The sequence below is a fragment of the Apis dorsata genome, unplaced genomic scaffold (assembly GCF_000469605.1).
Source record: "Apis dorsata unplaced genomic scaffold, Apis dorsata 1.3 scaffold_44, whole genome shotgun sequence".
In the NCBI taxonomy this organism is placed as follows: Eukaryota; Metazoa; Arthropoda; class Insecta; order Hymenoptera; family Apidae; genus Apis; species Apis dorsata.
The window spans coordinates 2,381,909-2,402,939 of NW_006263346.1; the positions used below are offsets into that span (position 1 = coordinate 2,381,909).

At 33.3% G+C, this 21,031-nt stretch overlaps 2 protein-coding genes and 2 long non-coding RNA genes across 5 annotated transcripts in view; 2 read left to right on the top strand and 2 right to left on the bottom strand.

Annotated features, from left to right (window-relative positions):
* The window catches only part of LOC102680926 (neurotrimin-like), a 48,593-nt gene extending 36,825 nt beyond the window's left edge, over positions 1–11,768 (top strand). The window contains exons 2-5 of one of the 2 annotated variants that reach the window (XM_031514037.1): positions 2,598–2,749; positions 8,402–8,612; positions 9,518–9,834; positions 10,076–10,176. In XM_031514037.1, coding sequence (XP_031369897.1) covers positions 2,598–2,749; positions 8,402–8,612; positions 9,518–9,834; positions 10,076–10,141 — 746 coding nt within the window. In that variant the 3' untranslated portion in view covers positions 10,142–10,176. Of the gene's footprint in view, positions 1–2,597; positions 2,750–8,401; positions 8,613–9,517; positions 9,835–10,075; positions 10,177–10,597 lie in introns of those variants that run through there. The other variant, XM_006608832.2, reaches the window with a different exon arrangement.
* LOC102680833 lies at positions 9,744–13,948 on the bottom strand. The gene is made up of 5 exons (XR_420730.2): positions 13,684–13,948; positions 10,596–10,795; positions 10,393–10,479; positions 10,081–10,168; positions 9,744–9,835 (listed from the first exon to the last, which is right to left on the bottom strand). It is a non-coding gene; the product is annotated as an uncharacterized LOC102680833 (long non-coding RNA).
* A 20-nt stretch (positions 13,949–13,968) lies between these two features.
* LOC116186532 lies at positions 13,969–18,241 on the top strand. The gene is made up of 2 exons (XR_004151542.1): positions 13,969–15,211; positions 18,119–18,241. It is a non-coding gene; the product is annotated as an uncharacterized LOC116186532 (long non-coding RNA).
* Positions 18,242–18,446: 205 nt separating this feature from the next.
* Positions 18,447–20,204, bottom strand: LOC102680689 (3-ketodihydrosphingosine reductase). Its single transcript, XM_006608830.2, has 4 exons — positions 19,879–20,204; positions 19,153–19,582; positions 18,848–19,089; positions 18,447–18,779 (listed from the first exon to the last, which is right to left on the bottom strand). Exons 1-4 carry the CDS (start codon positions 19,993–19,995, stop codon positions 18,567–18,569), a joined length of 1,002 nt encoding a protein of 333 aa, XP_006608893.1. The 5' UTR covers positions 19,996–20,204; the 3' UTR covers positions 18,447–18,566.
* Positions 20,205–21,031: the final 827 nt, after the last annotated feature.

The following is a 21,031-nucleotide window of genomic DNA, read 5'->3' on the forward strand; positions in this document are numbered from 1 at the left end:
AACGCGAAACATGCGTCTCGAGGAATAGTCGCTAAAAACGTTACGCTACCTCACGATCCGTTGCATATTATCGAGTAATCGATAAACTTGTTCTTACGTTACATTTCAAATTATAAAATAAAAATAAAAATTATTATTACTTAAAACATCAAAATAATAATAATAATAATAATCCTTTTACATTTCAGAAAGGTAAAAATTGAAGAGAGAAAAAGAGAGAAATAGTCGAGAATACAATTAAAGTAAAAATAGATTTCATTATTTGTCATCGAACCACGAAAAAAAACGAAAAAACGAGAGAAACGTGAAAAGTAATACGTCGATGGCAGCTATTTTCGTGCAGCAGAACGAGAAGAAAAAGTTGTTGATGACCTGAATAACTCAATCAATAGAGCGGTCGTCCAATAAATGAAAGAACCGTATCCCGGAGTCCTCGATCCGGCCAATTGTTTTTCTCGTTACGGATGCCATATAAATAGCTATGAAACCGCCAGTTACAGCGAGGATGAATGCCTCTGGTTTCGCACAATTGACTGTTGCCATAACCCTTTACGTTGATATTCCCTTCGTGGTGGTTTCCTCTCCGTTTTCTATCCGCGATATCGTAATAATCGAAGATTTTTCGAGGACCGAGGTGTGTAGAGATGTGAAGAAAGAAACGTTTACGCGTGCGACGAGTTGCCAACGATATCCACTAGATCAAGTACAAGAAACTTTCTTCGAGTATCTATTCCATCGAGTTCTTCTTCTTTTACTTTTTCTTCTTTTTCTTCTTCTTCTTCTTCTTCTACTTCTACTTCTTCTTCTTTCTAACACGTTGGCGTATAGACTTTTAGAGACTTTTCAGTCTCGAATCTTTCGACGATAAATCGAAAGATCCCTCTTCAATTTCCACAGTGATCGGATTTCTGCGCGCCGCCAGATACCGTTTTCGAATTACCGACTTTTCGACGAACGCGGTTTCAAAGCGTTTCCCGTATCTCGAGCCTCTGGTAATTTCCGTCGATCTTCCGGGATCATATCCCGGAAGGGGAGGGGATCATATCCATTCGAAAAAAAATAAACGTACCCAAAACGAGGGGAGGGGGGTGGACTCGAACGATTCGATTTCGATCCTTTTATTCTAACGTCACAGTAACGGAAGTCGATCCTCAAGGTCGTTGGAACGAAGCCCGCGGAGTTGATCCGACTTTGGATACGTGGTAGGATCGAAATCCTCTGGATTAGTTTCCATTTCCTCGATGCTCTGGCAGAACTTCTCCGATAGGATTTATCAGAGAAAGGTAAAAAAAAAAAAAAAAAGGGAGTGAAAAGAGCGGAGATTCGAGGCTTGAAAAGAGAGAAGTGGAGTCGTACATATGGAGGTCACGAATCCGAGATACGAATATATTCTCGCGAATATATCCTTTTTACCATTCCATCGTGGAAATATATTAGGGATGGTCGTGTAATGTAAATTCGTCCGGGATAACAAGCTCGCGTGATCGAAACATGTGGCCGTGTTAATGTATTCTGTAACGTCAGACAGAGGTTCGAAACTCTTGGTCAAAACTTGGAGATTCGAGCAAACGTTTTTCGTTTCTGCAACGGGATTACGGAAGGGAGGGAAAAAACGAGAGGATTTTTCAATTTTGTCGAAGCGGTTCGAAGTTGAGAGAAGTATAAATGTACAAATTTATATTGGAAAATTCAGAAAAATGTAAGAATCAGAAAATATATATGTGAACTTTTATATTTTTATAATCTATCTATAAAATGTTAATTATATTATATTTTTTGAGGATACTAAAGACTTTGAATCGGATGAAACAATAGAGGAAGAGACATTTTTTAACATCGTATTAAAACTTCGAAAACGAAAATATTAATATCGTGACAGATATCATCGAAATTTCTTAAAACAAATGATACAATATAAAGAATAAAACGAGTTTATTAACATCTATAAGATGTTAATTATATTATATTTTTTGATACTAAAGACTTTGAGTCAGATGAAACGATAGAGGAAGAGACATTTTTTAACATCGTATTAAAACTTCGAAAACGAAAATATTAACATCGGAACAGATATCGAAATTTCTTGAAACAAGTGATACAATATAAAGAATAAAACGAGTTTATTAACATCTATAAGATGTTAATTATATTATATTTTTTGAGGATACTAAAGACTTTGAGTTAAATGAAACGATAGAGGAAGAAACATTTTTTAACATCGTATTAAAACTTCGAAAACGAAAATATTAACATCGTGACAGATATCGTCGAAATTTCTTGAAACAAGTGATACAAAATACAATAGAATAAAAAGAATTTATTAACATCTATAAGATGTTAATTATATTATATTTTTTGAGGATACTAAAGACTTTGAGTTAAATGAAACGATAGAGGAAGAAACATTTTTTAACATCGTATTAAAACTTCGAAAACGAAAATATTAACATCGTGACAGATATCGTCGAAATTTCTTGAAACAAGTGATACAATATAAAACGAGTTTATTAAAATGAATTTCTTTTTACTTATATTATATTATAAATCTATACGTACACAATGAATGCGCGTCTAAATATCGATCGAACATTTTGCAGGGGTGAGCACAAGATCCCATTCGTTAGTGAAGAGGTTCGACGGGATTTACACGGGGCCGTACTTCGACTCAAACACTCCCACGAACATCACGGCCCAGCTGGGGAGTCATGCTTACCTGCCGTGCAAAGTGCGACAGCTCGGTAATAAATCGGTAAGTCTTTCGCCTTAACTGTCGTATACACCGCGACTACAACGCTAAACGAAACAACCTACCAATTAAAACTTGTCCAACTTCCGTCTCGCTTCCAACACCGGACACACAATTCGTCACGAAAGTTTCAAGACGACGCAAACCATTCTTCCGAATCAAAGAGATCAAAGGAGCTACTTCGCTCCTTTGCATTTCCGTATTTTCCGCCATCAACGTCAAGCGCAAAATTACGGATTCCTTAATTCCAATTCCGATTCAAGTTCGAAAATCCGTCTCACCCTCCCCCCACCGTCCATTGCAATCCTTCTCCTTGCGAAAAGCACGAGATAGAAGAAAGGGAAAGATAAAAGGGAATTTATTCGCACGCGAGTTTTCCGTCGTGACTCGACGGTGACGATATCATCGTATCGGTGGTATTCCACGAAATCGTTGATCCGCCATCGAGGGGAAAAAAAAAAAAAAAAAAGGCTATATAACGGCCTACGTTTCCGCCGATATTTCGCGTGAGCGAAAACCCCACCCTCTATTACAATAATCGAAACGGCGGCGATAAACCGATACATCAAACCCCTTCCTCCCCTCCCGATCTGCATGCAGGGGGATTTATAGCAACTATAAAAGTCTAATATGCCCGCGTTCTCTGTGCCCGTTAGTGAGGATTATAGGGAGTTGCGTGAATTTCACGGTTTGAGTATTTGGGAAAATAGGAGAGAGATGGGGAGATTGAAAGAGAGGAAGAGAGAGGGGGAGAGAGAGAGAGAGATCGTCTTTGGGCGATATTAGTTGGATAATTGGGGACGATAATTGGGTTTTAATAATAAAATCTTCGCATCACGAAGGAGGATGATTTAGATTTTTTAAATGTGTTTAACGATTACGATGTGCCTGTATGCTGTTATTATGTTTATTGCCATATTTAAATATTAATTAATGTCGCGTTAATTTAGAACTTTGCGTGCAACGAGTCTGATAATATTAAAACGCGATAAAAATGTTTGGAAATTAAAAATATTGTGCAAATATTTTCTCTAACCGTTATTATATATATTTATCGTACGATAACAATAAATAAATAGTTGTTATATTCGTTTTACTAAAAAATTTAGATTTTCAACGTGTTCAAAGTGTTTATCTTGAGCTTTGAAATTGCAAACCGTGAATTTTCACGAATATCGAGAATTCCCTTCCATTTATAAAATCTCTACGTTTGCAACATTTTTTTAAATTTGAATCTCTAAAATTATATTCATTGATATATTTCATTCCTTGTAGCAAACATTTTTTTAACATTTAAAAATTCTCCATCAGAGATCATCCTCCCTTTTCAGCATCGAGTGAACCGTAAAAATTAGTCGTATCACTCGTTAACAAAATTTTTTTTTGCCTTCCATTCGAAATGTGTGCAACAACGTTGAAAAAGGCAGGACTAAGTGTCTGGTGACACGCGACCCTCGTACGTATAATCGTCCGATTGCGTACTTAAGGGTCCGCGACCCCTCTGCACCTCCCCTCCTCGCACGCTTATTCTTTCGATACTTATCACGCGTGGAATTAAACGTGCCCTTAAAACTGCTGACTTTCCGTCAACGGCCATTGCGCCTCGCCACGCCGGATACACTATTCGAAACGATTAGTCTCCTGGTGGACGGGGTTGCGGAACAACGATCGCGCGCCGGTGACTTCGCAATTTGTTTTCCACGTATTCCGCGTTCGATGGAACGCGGCCGGGATATTTGGGATATTTTTTTCGAAACTGTAACATCAATAGAGAGGTTTCGAGAGATTAATGGAAGAGATTTTTTTCTTTTTTTTATTTTTATTTTTTTTTTCTGTAACTTCATTTTTGTTGGATCACAATTTGTCCCTCTTTGAAAAATCGATCCGACGTTTTTAAAAGTGATGACGTAATGTTACGATAAACTCCGATACGATGCACTATGAAAAATATTATTCGCGAGTATTCTACATCTTTTGTTAGACTCGATATTATTATTAAAACTTTCGTAGTCGTGTGAAAAAGCGATACAAAATTTAATACACTTAATTCATGTGTAATTGTATATAATAGAATCTTCATATATATATAATTGAATATAAACAATAAAAATTTTCAACTTCATAAAATCTATATCTTAAATAATATCTTTACTATTAAAATAAAATCGATCATTTGTATATACATATATATATGCACAAAATATCTGTGTTCCAAAATTTTTATAGACCAAATAGCATTAGGTAAAATTCAATGATTCGTCGTTCGTGTAATCGAGTGCGAATCCCAGTTCAACGAACGGGGAAATTCACAGAGGGAAAGGATTTTAAGGATCCGTGAGGTGGCGCAATTAAATCCTTTTCGTTTCTCGGGATCGGGCGAGTTAAAAGTCGTGAAAGTTTCGAAAAAGGAATTGCAGAAAAGGCGGAAATCGATCGATGAAACGTAAGCCAACGCGCGAGAAACGGGGATTTACTAATTTATTGCCTTCCCCGTTGAAATTAATGGCACGACAATCGTAATTGAGCGAGAGTCGGAGAAAAAGGATAGAGGGAAGAAGAGAAAGAGAGGGAGAGAGAGAGAGAGAGAGAGAAGGAAAAGCTCCTCAGTTTCAACGAACACTGTTCGCCGAGATAAACGAATTCCATCCGGTTTGGAATTTCCAAAGATAACGATTCCACTTCGAGAATTAACCGAGGGATTACGGTTCTCCTTGTGCGAATCGCTATCGATATACCAGAGATCTAACTATTTGCAAATTTTTTTTTCCCCGCGAGTTGAATTATAACCGTTGTATCGCGGGACACGGAACGAAAAGGCAATTACTCCACTTCGTTGATTGCAACGTTCTCTCGATTTCTAAGTCTACTCCGGAGGCTACATCCGGAGTTGAAAAACGGAGCCGTGGCTTGCTGAGTCAAGCGTCCATAGAATCGTAATGCGGAAACCCCTCGTGTGTTCCATTTTTATATCGAAGAAAGAATTTGAAACGAAAAGAAAATAATTCGTTCGGATCGGAAAGAATTTTATTTTTATTCGAGAACGCTACTTTTCTGTCTATCTTTGATACATCGAGTATAATAATTAATATCATTATTAATATATATTTATAAAATTATATCATATTAATATAATTAATATGATATATAAATATAATTAATATCATTATTAATTGTATTATTTATAAAATTTACAGATATAATAATAAACTATTCTATATTTATTCGATTGAGTATAAATTAGGAATCGAAGATTTACATTGATAATAAATTATTGAAAGGATAAAGAGACACGGCAAAGAATTAGGCGATAAAAACTAATTTTGATTTCATCAAAATTAACTCGAACGCTGTTATAAAGGATTAAACACGTTTGAAAATCTTTCCTCCTCCAATCTCATCCCATTTCCTGCTATAATATATTCCTCTGTAAAATCACAGATATATCATTCTCTAACACTGATTTAATTAAAGCATTCCAATTTACCACCTTCAGCAGGATTCCTCCGCATTACCACCTTTCCCCCCTTCGCTTATCGCGAGAATAGATCGAATATATACTCCGTGATACAATTTCTTCTCGAGAGAGATCCACGTGAAGGAAGGAGGCGGGTCGGCCAAGTCGATCGCCCCACGATAAATTAACCGTAGACAAGGGAAAGAAGATTGATCGAGCAGGATCGAGCAGGGAAGTCGAGTCAGGGTCTCTCTCTTTCTCTCTTTTTCCATCTCGTGTATTTTCCAGAGCTTTTTCCAGAGAGTTTCTCGATCCGTATTCAGGATCCGAGAGGAGCTCGCGAATTTCCAGCCAGACACAGTTGAATTTCACTTCGTCACTGGTTACTGCTTGCCTTCCTCTCTCTCTCTCCCCCTCTCTCTCTCTTTGTTGCTTTATTTCGTTTTTTGCACGACCTCCATCGACGACGCGGAAGAAACGGACCAAAAATCTAACAATGGAGCGCATGAGAAAGGGAATTAATAATTCTCGCGATACGTCTGGTAGATAAAAAAGATCGGATTGGACCCGGTTTTTATCTATCCCTTCGCTCGAATCGGCGACGAGTATTCGGATACGGTTACTGTTTTGCCAATCTCACTTTGATAAATAATTAATTGACTCGGTGGAGAAAAAAGAGAAACTGTAAACTTTGATTTGAAAATCGAAGAAAATGTTTAAATTTGGAGATTTATCGAAGTTCTTCATTTACGAACTTAGTTTGAATTGTGTATCCGAGATGCAAAACGTGGAACTCGAGGATCCTTCTTGTTTTTAAGTTATACGTAATGTTTTACCGATTTAATTTCAACGAAGGAAATCATAAAAAGTGATGAAAAGTTTTTGACTCTGCATAGAATGAAAAGCTTGGAAAATTTTGTTCTAATCAAATAATAGCGAAATATTATTATACTATAAAGATAATATATCAAATATTATTTGTTAAGTCTCTTAAATATTTATGTATTAATTATACAATAATAAGTATTGTTATAAAGTTATGTAATAAGGCGACATTTTATACGATTAAAGTTCCTTGTTTATTCTTTTAACAATATTTGAACAAGACATAATTCATCTTCAAAAAGCAGATCCAATTTTGGATCTAAGAATATAAAAGATGATTCTGAAGTGGGTGACCAAAACTTTCAAGCCGTGCTCTAGTCACTTTAACGAGGGAAAAGGGAGTATAGAGACACGATTCTGAAAACTCCTCCTGTTCGAGTTCTAAACAAGTTTTAAACACTCTTTGTCTGTGTCAAACTTTTGTAAGAAACGCTTCGCAAGTTTATAGTCACGTGTGTTAATACACGTTATAGCGTTGACACTAACGATCAAAGTGTTGGCAAGATAATTTAAATAATATTCTTTTCCCCTCCGGACCATTTATTTTCGAATAAAAATTGATTTATTCCGAGATTCGTACTAGATTTATCCAATCCTATTGATCGCTTCTCCTCAAAATAAATAAGTAGAACAAACATACTTTTATATTTCAATCACATATTTCAGATGAGAAATTAAAAATTTACAGCGAATAATTAGATTAAATTCCCGCTCCATTATTCGAAAATCTATTATTCAAACGTTCTATCGTTCGAATTTTTCAATTATTCAAATATTCTATTGTTAAAATATGAATGAAAAGGAAATGTATGATATTGTTTAAAAAAAAGAGGGATACATTTAAACATTAAAAGAGGATGAAAATCAAAAGATATACAATATTAAGGACATCTTCGTTTCAAAGCACATCTTCATTTATAATATTGGAAAAAGAATATTGAAATACTTTAAAGTAGAATAGATTTTATCATTTACTTACTATTAACATAAAATTGTAAAAATTAAATTAGATAATTAGATAAAATAAGATATACGATATGAAATCTCTTCTGAATGATATTACTATTACAATAGAAATAAAATTTCTTATTCAAATCATATTGGAAATACTGAATAACAATACATTCATACTGATCACGTACGTAAAAAAAAAATCGTTATCTAATAAAAATTTCCTTTTTATCTTCACATATTTTTTCCAAATTTTATTCTTACACGATATGGAATATAAAATTTCTAAAAATCTTTTACAATAATGACGAGTACTTGTCGACGATATTATTAAAATTAATCTGTTGTTTCCTGTAACGCAAAAGGTGTCGTGGATCCGAAGAAGGGACTCGCATATCCTCTCGGTAGATAGAACCATGTTTATCCCGGACGAAAGGTTTCAAGCGCTTTTCGTAGATGCGTCGGACACTTGGACCCTGCAGGTTAAGTACGTGCAGGCACGCGACGAAGGCGAGTACGAGTGCCAAATCTCGACCGACCCGAAGAAGAGTCACATCATCAAGCTCAACATCGTCGGTGAGATCGCGAAAAAATATTTCTCGATGATGTGTGAGATTTCTGAACGACGAGGTCAAAACTTATCAAAGCGGATTTAATTTAATTTCCTTGGGCAGTGATATATCTCTGTGTATAATACGATTTATTAGAAAATAATCATTGGCCATCCTCGTTCAATTCCACGCAAGTGTTATTTTTAACGTCGGCCGAGAAGAGCTCTGTCATCGATCGTCGGAGCACTTCGTGAACCATGTTCCAACGACGTGATAAAAAATTATACGAGCGTAAAATACAGACATTTTCTCTTTCACGTAACACTCGTACGTGTGAGCGTTAAAGTGTCCGCTCGGATAATCGCTCCGTATATCTAATAATTAATTTTCTTTGTCGTTCGATCACCTTCTTTCGATACATTTAACATATCGAGTGGGCCATGGATGACCCACGGCAGTCGGCATTGTTTTAATCTTCGTTGAACCCAAGAAATAATACATATTTTCGAATATATACACTGTTCGAGTGAAAAAGATGTAAAAAGAATAATAGATTATTATAATTAACATGTTGTACATGTGTCTCGGCTATCAATAGATGATAATCAGTAGAAGCAAAGTTTTTTTTATCACGAAATATATAATTATTCTTTATCATAGTAATTAATACTATCAACGAATAGATCAAAATATCAAGAATTCCATACAATATTTACAGTATCTATTGTATAATTAACTATTTCATCGTAAAATTTTACTTTTCTTTTTCTAGTCACAGAGCATAATTTATAAGATCACAATAGAAAAATTTGATATTTTTACGTAACGTGGATTAAAACATTTTCCAAGAATATATTACAATGCAATGCATTTCCTTTAAATTCATTGAATTATAAGAAAAAAAAATAGATACTAGCTGTGATTTTTCAGTGCCAAAGATCGAGATCATAGGCGACCGCGACATGTACGTGAAGACCGGAAGTACAGTTGCGATACGATGTGTGATCAAACAATCTCTCGAGGGCCCTTTCTACGTTTTCTGGTACCACGAGGGTGATCGCGTTTTGGACTACCAATTGAACAAGATCGATATCCAGACGAAGAGGATCGATCACGACACAATCAGCAGTCTCCTGATCCATAAAGCGAGGCGGGAAGATTCGGGAAATTACACTTGCAGTCCGAGCAGTTTGGACAGCGCGAGCGTGCAGCTTCACGTGTTAAATGGTGAGTCCTATTTTCGCATTCCTGGAAATTAAATAACTTTCGTGAGGTTCGTATTGCGTGACGTAAAACGAAAAAAGAAAGAAAAAAAGCATTTCGATCTATTGTTCATAAAAGTTTGCGCTTTTGAAAGACCTTTTACAAATCTAATAAAGATTTACTTTGGATCAAGCCTCTCGATTCGAAAGAGTAATTAAACTTAATGTAATAGTAAATACGGGCACGGATTGTACCATAAAAAGATGGTAACTTTCTGGAAATTAGTTTACCGATAATTCAACACAGTTTCGGGTCAATCCTTCGTCAACTTCTTGGTTCAAATCCAATTAGAAGTCTAAACGCAACGAAAACGGATCTCTATAACAATATGAAATTCAAGTAAGGTTCGTTAATATTCATTCAGTCTCAATCATGAATCTTCTATTAATATTTAAATTTTATAATAATAAGTATAAGAAAGTATAAAATATCGAATATTTTACATTATCGCGAACTTCCAACTTCGTTAAAAGTTTCGCACTTTTTAAATTAAAAAAAGAAAATATTGAGTTTCTTAACTTTTTTAAACATAATAAACTTACCTTAAAACAGCCATATCGATTTTTTTATCTAAAAAAAACTTCCACGGAGTTTTCACGATTACAGATTACAGATATGGGAAACGGTATCTAGAAAAAAAAAAATAATAAAATAAAATAAAATTTTAGAGAGAAGTATTAAATATTGGTGGCGATATAAAGCCGCGATAAAAGTAGCAACGGTGTAAAAATCAATTCTCTGATACAGGGGAGCATCCTGCAGCGATTCAAAGAGGGATCAGCTCGGCACCGGGTGGTTGTCCAACGTTATGGTGGCTGGCAGGCGTCGTGACGCTTTATTCGAGTCATGGTAGCCGCCTGTTCGTCCTCGCCCTTCTGATCCTCATGGTCCTCTACTCGAAGAATCCATCTTACTTCGCGCCGGAACGATAATCAGAAACAGGAGCTGGACTGTGTCGAAAGATGATCGATTATCTCCTGCTACGAGACCCGGAAGGCGCCTCGAGGGAACGTTACATCAAGAGGAGACGAGGGAAAGTGCACGCGGAGGGCTTCTTCGGAAAAAAAGACTTCGTGGCAAGGTGGACGATGAAGGAAGAGAGAAGTTGATCGAGGGAACGATGGAAAACCGCGAGAGAACAGCGCGACGAGAAACTACGTGTTCACGTTCGAAGATAACTGAGAGAAATATCGAAATCCTTCAACCGAATAAAATATAGCCGAATTTTATTATCGAGTTCGTTTGTCGAACAGAAAAAAAAAATGATTTCGAATAAGTGCCGGTTTTCTTCGTTTACGCGGCTCAGTGATTGAATTTCGTCGAGAAATTAAATGTATATTCAGAAAGGAGAAATCTTCACAACGAAGGATCGAAACTCCTGCTTTTCGAACGACTCGATCCACTATCAATTATAGGGATCCGTGAACGACGTCGATCGCGGGCATCTCAACGACGATTCTACTCTGTGAACGTGTTTATAAAGGAAATTCAGGATAACGCACGTGTGTCGAGATAGTATGATCCGGCCGTTAGAAATTAGGGGTTAATTAATCTCGGGGGGAGATTACTCGTGATATCGGTGCGAGTTCTTCACGCGGTCGAAAAGTGGTTACTTATGGTCGAGCGATGGACAAAACGAAACGACACGAAGCTTGCGAACACCCTCCCTCTAATCCTCACCTTCAAAAGCGGGACAACAAGACGAATTTTTTATAGGAATTATACATATAAAAATATACGATCTTCCAATGTGTATTTCAAACACGCGCGATATAGAACCTTTTATACCCTCGTTACGCATCCTCCATCGTTCTATAACGAATCATTCTAACTGATCGCTGAATCGTCATACGAAATCATTGTACATATTTGCCTATATAAAAAGTAACACCGTCGTGTTAAATGATCGTGTAAAAAAGTCTTCAGTAAGCCCGAACGAAGGGATGACTAATAAGACGCGAAGTTCGAGAGGCGAGCTCCTCCCCTCCTTGTTCATCATCCAAAGATCCGTTGTGAAAGGTGTTTCGCGATCTTCGTGTCTTTCTCGAGGGAAGCCAAACAGTAACGAAGTCTTCGTGATCGATCGGTGAGATTCTGTCGGGGACATCGAGAGGGTTTCGTAGTTTATTTCGCATCGAGATTAAGTCGGTGACGAGCGCGTGTGACTCTGAAGAAAAATGGAAATAGGGGTTGGGAGTAGGTCGAGGAGTGTCGAGGAGGAATGGAGAGAGGTCGAGAGAGCGACTGAAAGAATATACAAGGTGTAAGATAATCGCGGGATGCCGACAGAACTTCGTCCGCGCCGCTTTCGATAGAATTGAAACTTGTTTGATGAAGTTTTTAAAAGCGATGTGATTAATTATATTCGACTAGAGTGACGATTAGCGAAATGTGTCTATACTCGACCGTGTACCGTGTACATTCGAAGATTGTCTCGAGGAAGGAATATATCTTGACGATCGTCTTTGATAGACGATACGTTGAAATCATCCGATGGCATGAAGTATGTGTGAATGAATAATTTTCTTCGTTTTTCCGAATCTTTTCATTAATTCACGAGAACAATATCGAACAAATGTAATTACCATGAATGTATGAAGCTTTATTATAATCTGATACAAGGCAATAAAATAAAATATCATAATTGTCTACTAACTAACAATTGAGATTAAGTGAGATTTATAGAAATCGTAAATAAAAAGGAATTAGAATATTAAAGTTTCAAAGTATAATAATTAGATTACGAATTTTTATGTAAATGAAATCATATTTTTTACAAGTGATGTAAAGATATTGGCTAGGGTAAACGAGCAATTGTCATGTAATTTATCTTAAAACTTGTTTAAAAATATATTACAATTAAGAAAATTTTGAACTATTATAATTAAAAATATTAGTTAAAATTTATTAAATATATAATATAGTTAAATTAATTAGTTACAGTTTAGTATAAAAATCCATATTTTTTTGTTTTTTAAGTCTACAAGTTAACCTCAAAATTTTCTTCTGATAATTATATATTATTATAATATATATATAATTATAATATAAATAATCAATAAGAATTTAATTTTAAAAATTAATTATATTATCTATATTATTTATATCTTTACTATTTTATAATATTATCTTGATTATAGAAAATGTAAGATTAAGATCACTTTTATTAAAGAACCACTTATATAATAACAAGATTCATTCTTCATATTATATTATATTTTTTACATCTTATATTATATTCTTCATATTATATATTTTCTATATAGTTCCTGAATATTTTCGAACGAAAATTGAAAAATTTATAAAAGGACTGAAATAATTTTATCTTTTATGATGTAAAAATTATGATGTAAAATGTCACTGCCATCAGTGTTCTATCTCGAAAATATATTCGACGAGATTGATTCTATTATTAATATTTCGATTATTTATAACAGACAAAATCGAATAAAAAAAAGATATAAATGAAACGTACCGATTGCCTCGAGACGATCTACGATGATAAATTTTGGTACTTAAAGTGCATTGAGTATAGACACGAGTCAATAAAATGTTATATATCCGTGCATGCGTCAAGTTTTGTAACGGAATGGGTCATACATAAAAAAAAAAAAACCGAAAAAAATCACCAATTATTATCGAACAAACGATGACGTAAAAATTATTGACATGTGATATTCAAGAATTATAATCTATATAGATATTTCTTTTATTTTATTAATTCATAAAATTTTCTATGAATATTAAACAATTTTCCATCAATTTTGATCGATAAAGCTATATTATTATTATAAAAATATACGAAAAATCATAATTTATAAATTTTCACTTACTTGTGACATTTTTCATATTTCATCAGCAATCACACGATGATACGACGAGAGATAAAACGATAAACAGACGATAGAACAATAATCGATTGGAACAAGTTCAAAAAAAGATCATAATCAATTTTGAAAGACCCAAACTGTTTTCTCATTCTGCATGTTCGGCTGTATAAACGTACGGACGAACAGCTTTTTGGATTGCCTAAGGCATCCTGTTTTGCTTTTTTCTCGCAAGCGATAGAAGATACTGTTTTTTATATTATATATAAATATATATATAAATATATATATATACAAACGAACAGATAAATATATATATGTATATGTGTGTACGCGCGCGAATACGTTGCACAATGGTGTTAAAATATTGAACAAGTTTCAGTTCGAAAGAAAAAGTGGCGCAATAAATAACACGGTGAAAATAACGAGAAGGTATAACATGGGATAAAAAATTAAAAGAGAAAAGTATTTAATGAAATATAGACGTGAGAATATAATGGCAAATAATTGTGAATAACAACTATGGAAAAATTGGAAAAAAAATAGAGGTTAGGTGAAAAGATTGGGGAGGGGAAAATGGAACTGAGAAAGAAAATTAGTCGAACGAAGCGAACGATACATTAGAATATCTACGATTCATGTGATTGTAAATATATAGTATATAAATAACGTAACGTTAATTAACGATATGCCGTACGTGTTACACTAAAGAAACAAACAAGAAAAAAATAAATAACGTTACTGTGTAATTTTTCGGATCGTAAACGCATTCGAATGGGTCTGGCCGCCCGTGCTAACCGGCTCGAGATTGTGTTCAGACCAGACAACAGCTGGTTTCGAGAGTTTGAGATCGAGAATATTCGTGTCGTTTGATTCGTTCAAATTTTAATCGATCATTAGTCAATCTATTGCAAACTTCTGTACATTCCTTTAATCGATAAATAACGTACATATTTAATTACATTTTTCTTGAATTCAATCGAATCTATTGCAAGAACGTTCTCGAGAGATTCTCGATATGTGAAGACGTTTGCAAGAATAAACACGACAAGAAGAAAATAAAGTGAAAAAAAATGAAAAAATTAAAAGTGCGGGAAAAGATTAGAAGACAAGTAAAAGGCAGCACCGTCGCGTATTTCTGGCACATCGGTGCATCGAGCAACAAAAAGAAACGCAGCTATGTTCAGTGCGTTTCTGGATAGCACGGGCTGGCCACACGCGATTAGATGTAACACTAATTAACGCCTAGCGTAAGAACGGATATAAATGAAGGATTATATTGTCTGATATAATGTAACCAGGTATGGACGTACACGCGTATACGTGAATTTTTCGCGGCAATCAGTGATTGTGTGTGCATGAAACTACACGCGTGTGAAACTGTGTGCGAACAGACGAATGATATTGAAGGGAAGAGAGAAAAAAAGAATGTATGCTTGTACATGCGATACTCGAAGAAGGAACGAAAGAAAATGAAAGAAAGGGAGAGAAAGAGAGAGAGTGCGAAAGAAAAATAGAGAAAAAGTGTGAAAGGGTAAGTAAAAAAAAAAAAAGAGATATACGCGAAAAGTAAAAAAAAAGTTGTTCGTTGGACTGACGTGATAAGGCGTTGGTCGAATGACGCATCTTAAGATAAAAAAGGGACGACCAGGAACAATCTTCTTGTACCGTTTCTTCCCTTTCTTCTTCCCGTGCCTCGCGAGGCTACTTGTAACGAAACATAAAAAGAAAAGGCTAAAGATAGGGTTCACCTCGAGGCTACAATTAAAGCTTGCCCGTTTACTGTATTCTTTTTTGTTACAACAACTGGAGCCTCACCTCGCCAGATGGAAGAAGAAAGTTGTAATTTTCGCGCTCGTCCTCGTCGTCTCTTTATTATGACAGATAACAAAGAGGAGACGAGAGAAAAGGTTAAGATGATGATGATGATGGTGATGATGGTTATAATAATGATGATTTAAATAAAAACGTCGTCTAAGGTATACTAATGTCGTAGGCAGCATTGAATTTTTGTACCATTGTCTATAGTAGCTCTTAAGTGTCGCGGATTTTTTTGTTCTTAAGATGCCAGCCTTTGCAGGCTTGAGTACGTATATCTTATGTATTCTCGGTTTTGTCGATTGCTCGCGGGGCAGATATTGATTTTAGATGATATTATGAGATTGATTCGATTATTCTTCGATCATTCAAATTGCATAAGTGTAATACATTTGTATTTGTATTTTTTTTTCCTTATTTCAAATTTATGATATTCTATGTAAATATATAATAATATTTAAAATTTTACTTAAAGTAAATAATATTTTTTAATATATTTCTGTCAAATCTATCTTTGAAATCGGAAATCATCTATATCAAATCCGCTCCAGCGAAAAATACGTACCCGTTCCCGAGAGTCGCGGTACGCGAATATCGAAAGATCCTTTTTCGTGTGATGATTGACCGTCCTGACAGTTCGTCGATGTGCTCTTATGCGTAGATACTCGAAGTTAGTTTTTTCGATAGTAGATAATACGAATAAGAGATGGTGATGAGATTCTGATCGAAGATAAATTAGAATTAATAATCTAGCAATCAGTTTTACGACTGAAGTTGCGAATTCGATTTAAAAAAAAAAAAAACATTAAAAATGAAGTTATTAGTGCGTTATACGATGAAAGTCGTGATTGATAGTGGAAACTGGATTGCAGGTAAGACAATTTCATAAAGAAATAAATTTTGTCAAAAGAATATTGTATATTGATGCGGTATGAAATTTATCTCCGCGAAATAATAGATGCGAAATATTGATTCCGTGATATTGATTGCGTATGTATAATTATTGTGATTTTAACCCTCTACCGCTTATTATTATTAAAATATTATATTTATTTACGATGATATTGTTGTATCTTGTAAATAATTAAAAAAAAAAAGCAAAATACTGATAATATAAATGAATTCGATACAGATTCGTATAATTCGATATTTATGTGATATTTAATAATGTGATTAATTATTTTTGCTTCGTTCGTATAATTTTATTTTTTTTATTTTAACACACACAAATACATTTTTTTTTTAAATAAAACTATCGTTATATCTAAATGAATATACTATCGTTTCGCTTTACATTCCATTGTGCTTGTTTTTTTATTATTAATAATTGATTTCGTATGTAAATCCAATTGTAATTAATACGTAGAAATTAATTTTTTGCTGTAGAGGGTTAGAAATAAATAAAAAATACACAGTCGTCGATCGAAACCCTCGGGACGGAGAAGATTTCATCAATTCCTCATTATCGACGATATTAATGTCTCGTCGCGCTTATCTTGCAAAAAATAAATAGAAAGCCATATTGAGGCTCCTGACACTTTAATAATATCCACGATTCTTCGTTCGACGAAAATATGAACGAAGATATAACATTGGTATTTAAAAATATTTGGAAAATAATAGAATGATTTCCGTTCGATGAGAAAATTCAGGAGTCTCGATCGAGACAGGAGAAAATCGATCCATCGTGAACATATTCAGTTTTCAGAGACAACTTCACTTCATCATAACGATAGTTACGTTTCCAATGCGCGACAGATCACACGTAGCAATGGGTCTAATTAATCGTTAACGCGTGCCGTTTGCCGGTTCGAACGTTCGACGAAGCTAATAACAAGCATTTTAAATTACACGCAACGTACAATCGATTCAAAAGAATAAAACGATCGAAGAGAAAAAGAGGTTAGGGATCAACGGAGAGGAAAATGGATGCATTTGTCGAACGCCCGAATAAGCGAACATCGATTTAAAAATTAACGTAAATTAAACGAAAATTTTGAAAAAATGATGACCCTCGAAGCAAGCCTCGTCTCGCAGATTCTATAATGTACACCTTTGAGCGCTTTAGAGTAAATCGGAATAGATTTTAACGAATCCGTGAGATGATGCCGAGGAAATATAATTGCGTGGATGGACGGAGGATGAGAAACGAGCGGGAGTACGGACGCGTAGATGAAATGTATGTGTGAGATAAAGGATAAAGAAAGAAAGGTAAAAAGAGAAAATGATCGGTCTGAAAGTGAGAGGAAGAAAGAGAGAAAGAGAGAGAAAAATAATAAATCAATGTTAAACCGATCATTACCGATTTACAATTTTGAAAGACACATCTTCGTTATTCGCCATTTCTCTGCATAAGTTCAACCTCGGTTTCAAATGCTGGACGCTGCCCTTCCAAGGGCATAAATCGCAACTGAATCGACCGATGCTTTGTGTGGATTTCTCTGTTTTGTAAAAGATTGAAAGAGAATTAATGAATTATTAAAAATAATCGACACGAATGCACAGGACATTTTTAATGCATTGGAAAGTGCCAGATGCGAGCGTTTATCATCATAATGGGGCATCGTCCGCATCAAAATGTATATTACACACGAAGTTTCAGCGTTTACATTTTTTTTTCAAGGTATCATGACAACAGGGACGAGGAGAACTGTCCCGTTCTATGTGTGTAAGAACCATAAAGCTTAATGAAGAACATTATACTATGAATTACGGGATACTAAATAAAAGTAAGCCAAACCGTTAACTGATTCTAATATTCCTTTTACCTTTATAATAATGAACGAAATTTATTCCTTTTTATTTAAATTTTCATTTTATTGCATTGAAAGTTTACAATAGATATATTGATAAAAATTTTTATTTTAAATTTAATAATATAAAATATAAATTTTAAATAACTCAATAAAAATAAGCTTATTACATTGATGAAAAAGTACAAAAATTTTTGCAAGTACTGGACGTTTATTATGCATATATTGAAAAAGTTACAAATACTGTATATTATAATATTTCTTTTATATGTATATTAAATTCTTGTACATACGATTGTAAAAATTAAAAAAAAAATTTTATTCAGATTTTTTGTTTCTATCGCGAGTTTTCATACAATTTAAAATAATTTTTTGAAAATGTACAAGATAGCAGGCACTTATAAGACGAAAAATACCCATCAGCATTGATTGGATAAATAATTCTCGAATCGAATTAAATGGTGACATTCCACAACATAAAACAGTTAATATAAAACCTTCCATACCAACAGTAGAGAAAAATTTTCCAGCCTAAAAAATATTTTATTTCATCAAATGCATTGTTAATTAAATTAAAATAATATTTTGATTTTACTTACCAATGCATCTTTAAAAAGTTTGTCTGCTACTAATTCTGGACTGACAAGAGAACTAGTATTCGATATGAGTTTTGTTTCAAGAGGTTTAGATAATTCTTCTATCGCAAAACCTGGAGTGTTAGTATCTGGAGGTAAACTTAGAGTCACAGAAATATTATAAGGAGCAAGTTCCATAGATATACTTTCTGCCAAGCCACGAAGCGCAAATTTTGTACTACAATAAGCTGAGTAACCAAATATACCTAAAAGACAAGAAAAATAAATTATACAATATAAATATATTTAAATACAATGATAATGTATACCTAATAATGCAGCTTGAGAAGAAGTAAATACAATAATTCCTTCTTGTGCAGCTTTCATTCTTTGAACAACAGCTTTTGTACAATAATAAGATCCTAAGAAATTAATATTAATCATTTTTTGTAAGTCTGCTGGTGAAGTGTCTTCAATTTTGCCACAAATTGCAGTTCCAGCACAATTCACTAACATATATATAGGTCCCATAGTTCTTTCTATGTCATTTAGAGCTTTATCAATTGCATCATAATCTTCACCAACATCTAAAGATAAATATTCAACTTTTTGAATATCCTTATTTTTGCATGCATGAATGATTTCATTTCTTGCAATCTCTAATTTTTGAATATCTCTTGCAATTATTGTCACATGTGCCCCATATTTGGCAGCAAGAATTGCAATACATTTTCCAATTCCACTAGATCCACCAGTTACCTGATACAAAAATAGTAAAAAAGAAAAAAAGATTTTATAAATATTCTAAAACTTAAAAATATATAACTATGATTAGTTTCGAAAAATCGCATAATTTATCGTTAAAATGAATTAAAGATAATTCAATAAATATTTTCATATAATATTTATAAAATTTAAATATTTTATAATATTATTAAAAAAATAATTTTTAATAAAAAAGGAGAAAATAGAAATTTATAAAATTTTTTTATTTTATTTATATCGTAAAACTTTTTTAGTAGAGGTTAGGTTAGCATCAATGCCTGATTACTTACAACAACATGTTTTTTATTAACGTTTTTTAGTCGTCTTCGCCAAAAGAAATATCTCGCAAACAAAACAGTGGTTAGTAAAGCAATAATTATTAGTATTATATTAAAAATTAGTATCATTATTTTTGTTCAATAAAGCTTTTATTAATACACGAATTCAATTCGTACATTTATACGTAATACTACTATTAAAACACAATTTATATAAGTATCTATAAAGTTATTATTAAATTTATGTTTTATATTAAATTACTCATAAATTTTGAAATTAATACATATGTACGTACTTTGCATATAAAGACAAATAATAATCAAGTATTATACAAGTATGTGACGTAATTGTTCATGATGTTGAAATTGAAATTTTATCTATATATTTTGAATCAATATATATTTTTAAATCAAATCATTAAATAATATATTAAGAATGATATTGATATATCATATGATATTTTATAAATAATATAATAATATATACATTCAATATTCAATATTCATACAAAATATTCGTTAGAAATCAAATTGCGCCGTGTCTTGAGCGCATAGCAAGTGTAGACAAGGAACGCTAGTAAATAAAGAAAAAGATAGAAATAGGAAATAGGATAGAAACGGGACTACTAATGCCATCTCTTGGCAAAAATATTTCTTTAAATCATAGATGGCATTCTAATATTTTGCGTGGTCGGTATTTCAGAACAAGTAATTCTTTCGACTTTGTTTTATGCTCTATCGGTAACTAATCTTAGAAATAATAGTAACATGGTAAAGAGAATTCTATTACATCTATAATTGTTTCGCAATACCTGTAATTTTGAAACAAAAATATTATTTTATTAATAATATTATTAACGATATAATTTATATTAACATTATTTGATAAATCCATTTGTATTTATTTACATTGGAAAAACTTAGATTGCGCGATAGAGGAATAAAATTTTTATTCATATTTACATTTTATTAATTACTGACGCACAATAATTTGTATATATTATTAAACATCATAAATCTTTATTTTAAATAATTCTTGACACGTGGCTCCCTATGTATTCATTTTAAAAACTTCTTTGACATAATACATTTGCTCTCATGGTAACATTATTCACAATTAATGATATTTCTTCAAAAAAAAAAAAAAAAAAAAAAAAAAAAAAAA

Bases quoted from the DNA above. Each gene is read 5' to 3' on its own strand.
- LOC102680689 (XM_006608830.2), bottom strand. From the start codon at position 19,995: ATGATACTAATTTTTAATATAATACTAATAATTATTGCTTTACTAACC. The intron at 19,583-19,878 runs GTAAGTAATCAG...TTTTTGTATCAG, and splicing joins TTAATAAAAAACATGTTGTT to GTAACTGGTGGATCTAGTGG. The intron at 19,090-19,152 runs GTATACATTATC...CTTGTCTTTTAG, and splicing joins TTCTCAAGCTGCATTATTAG to GTATATTTGGTTACTCAGCT.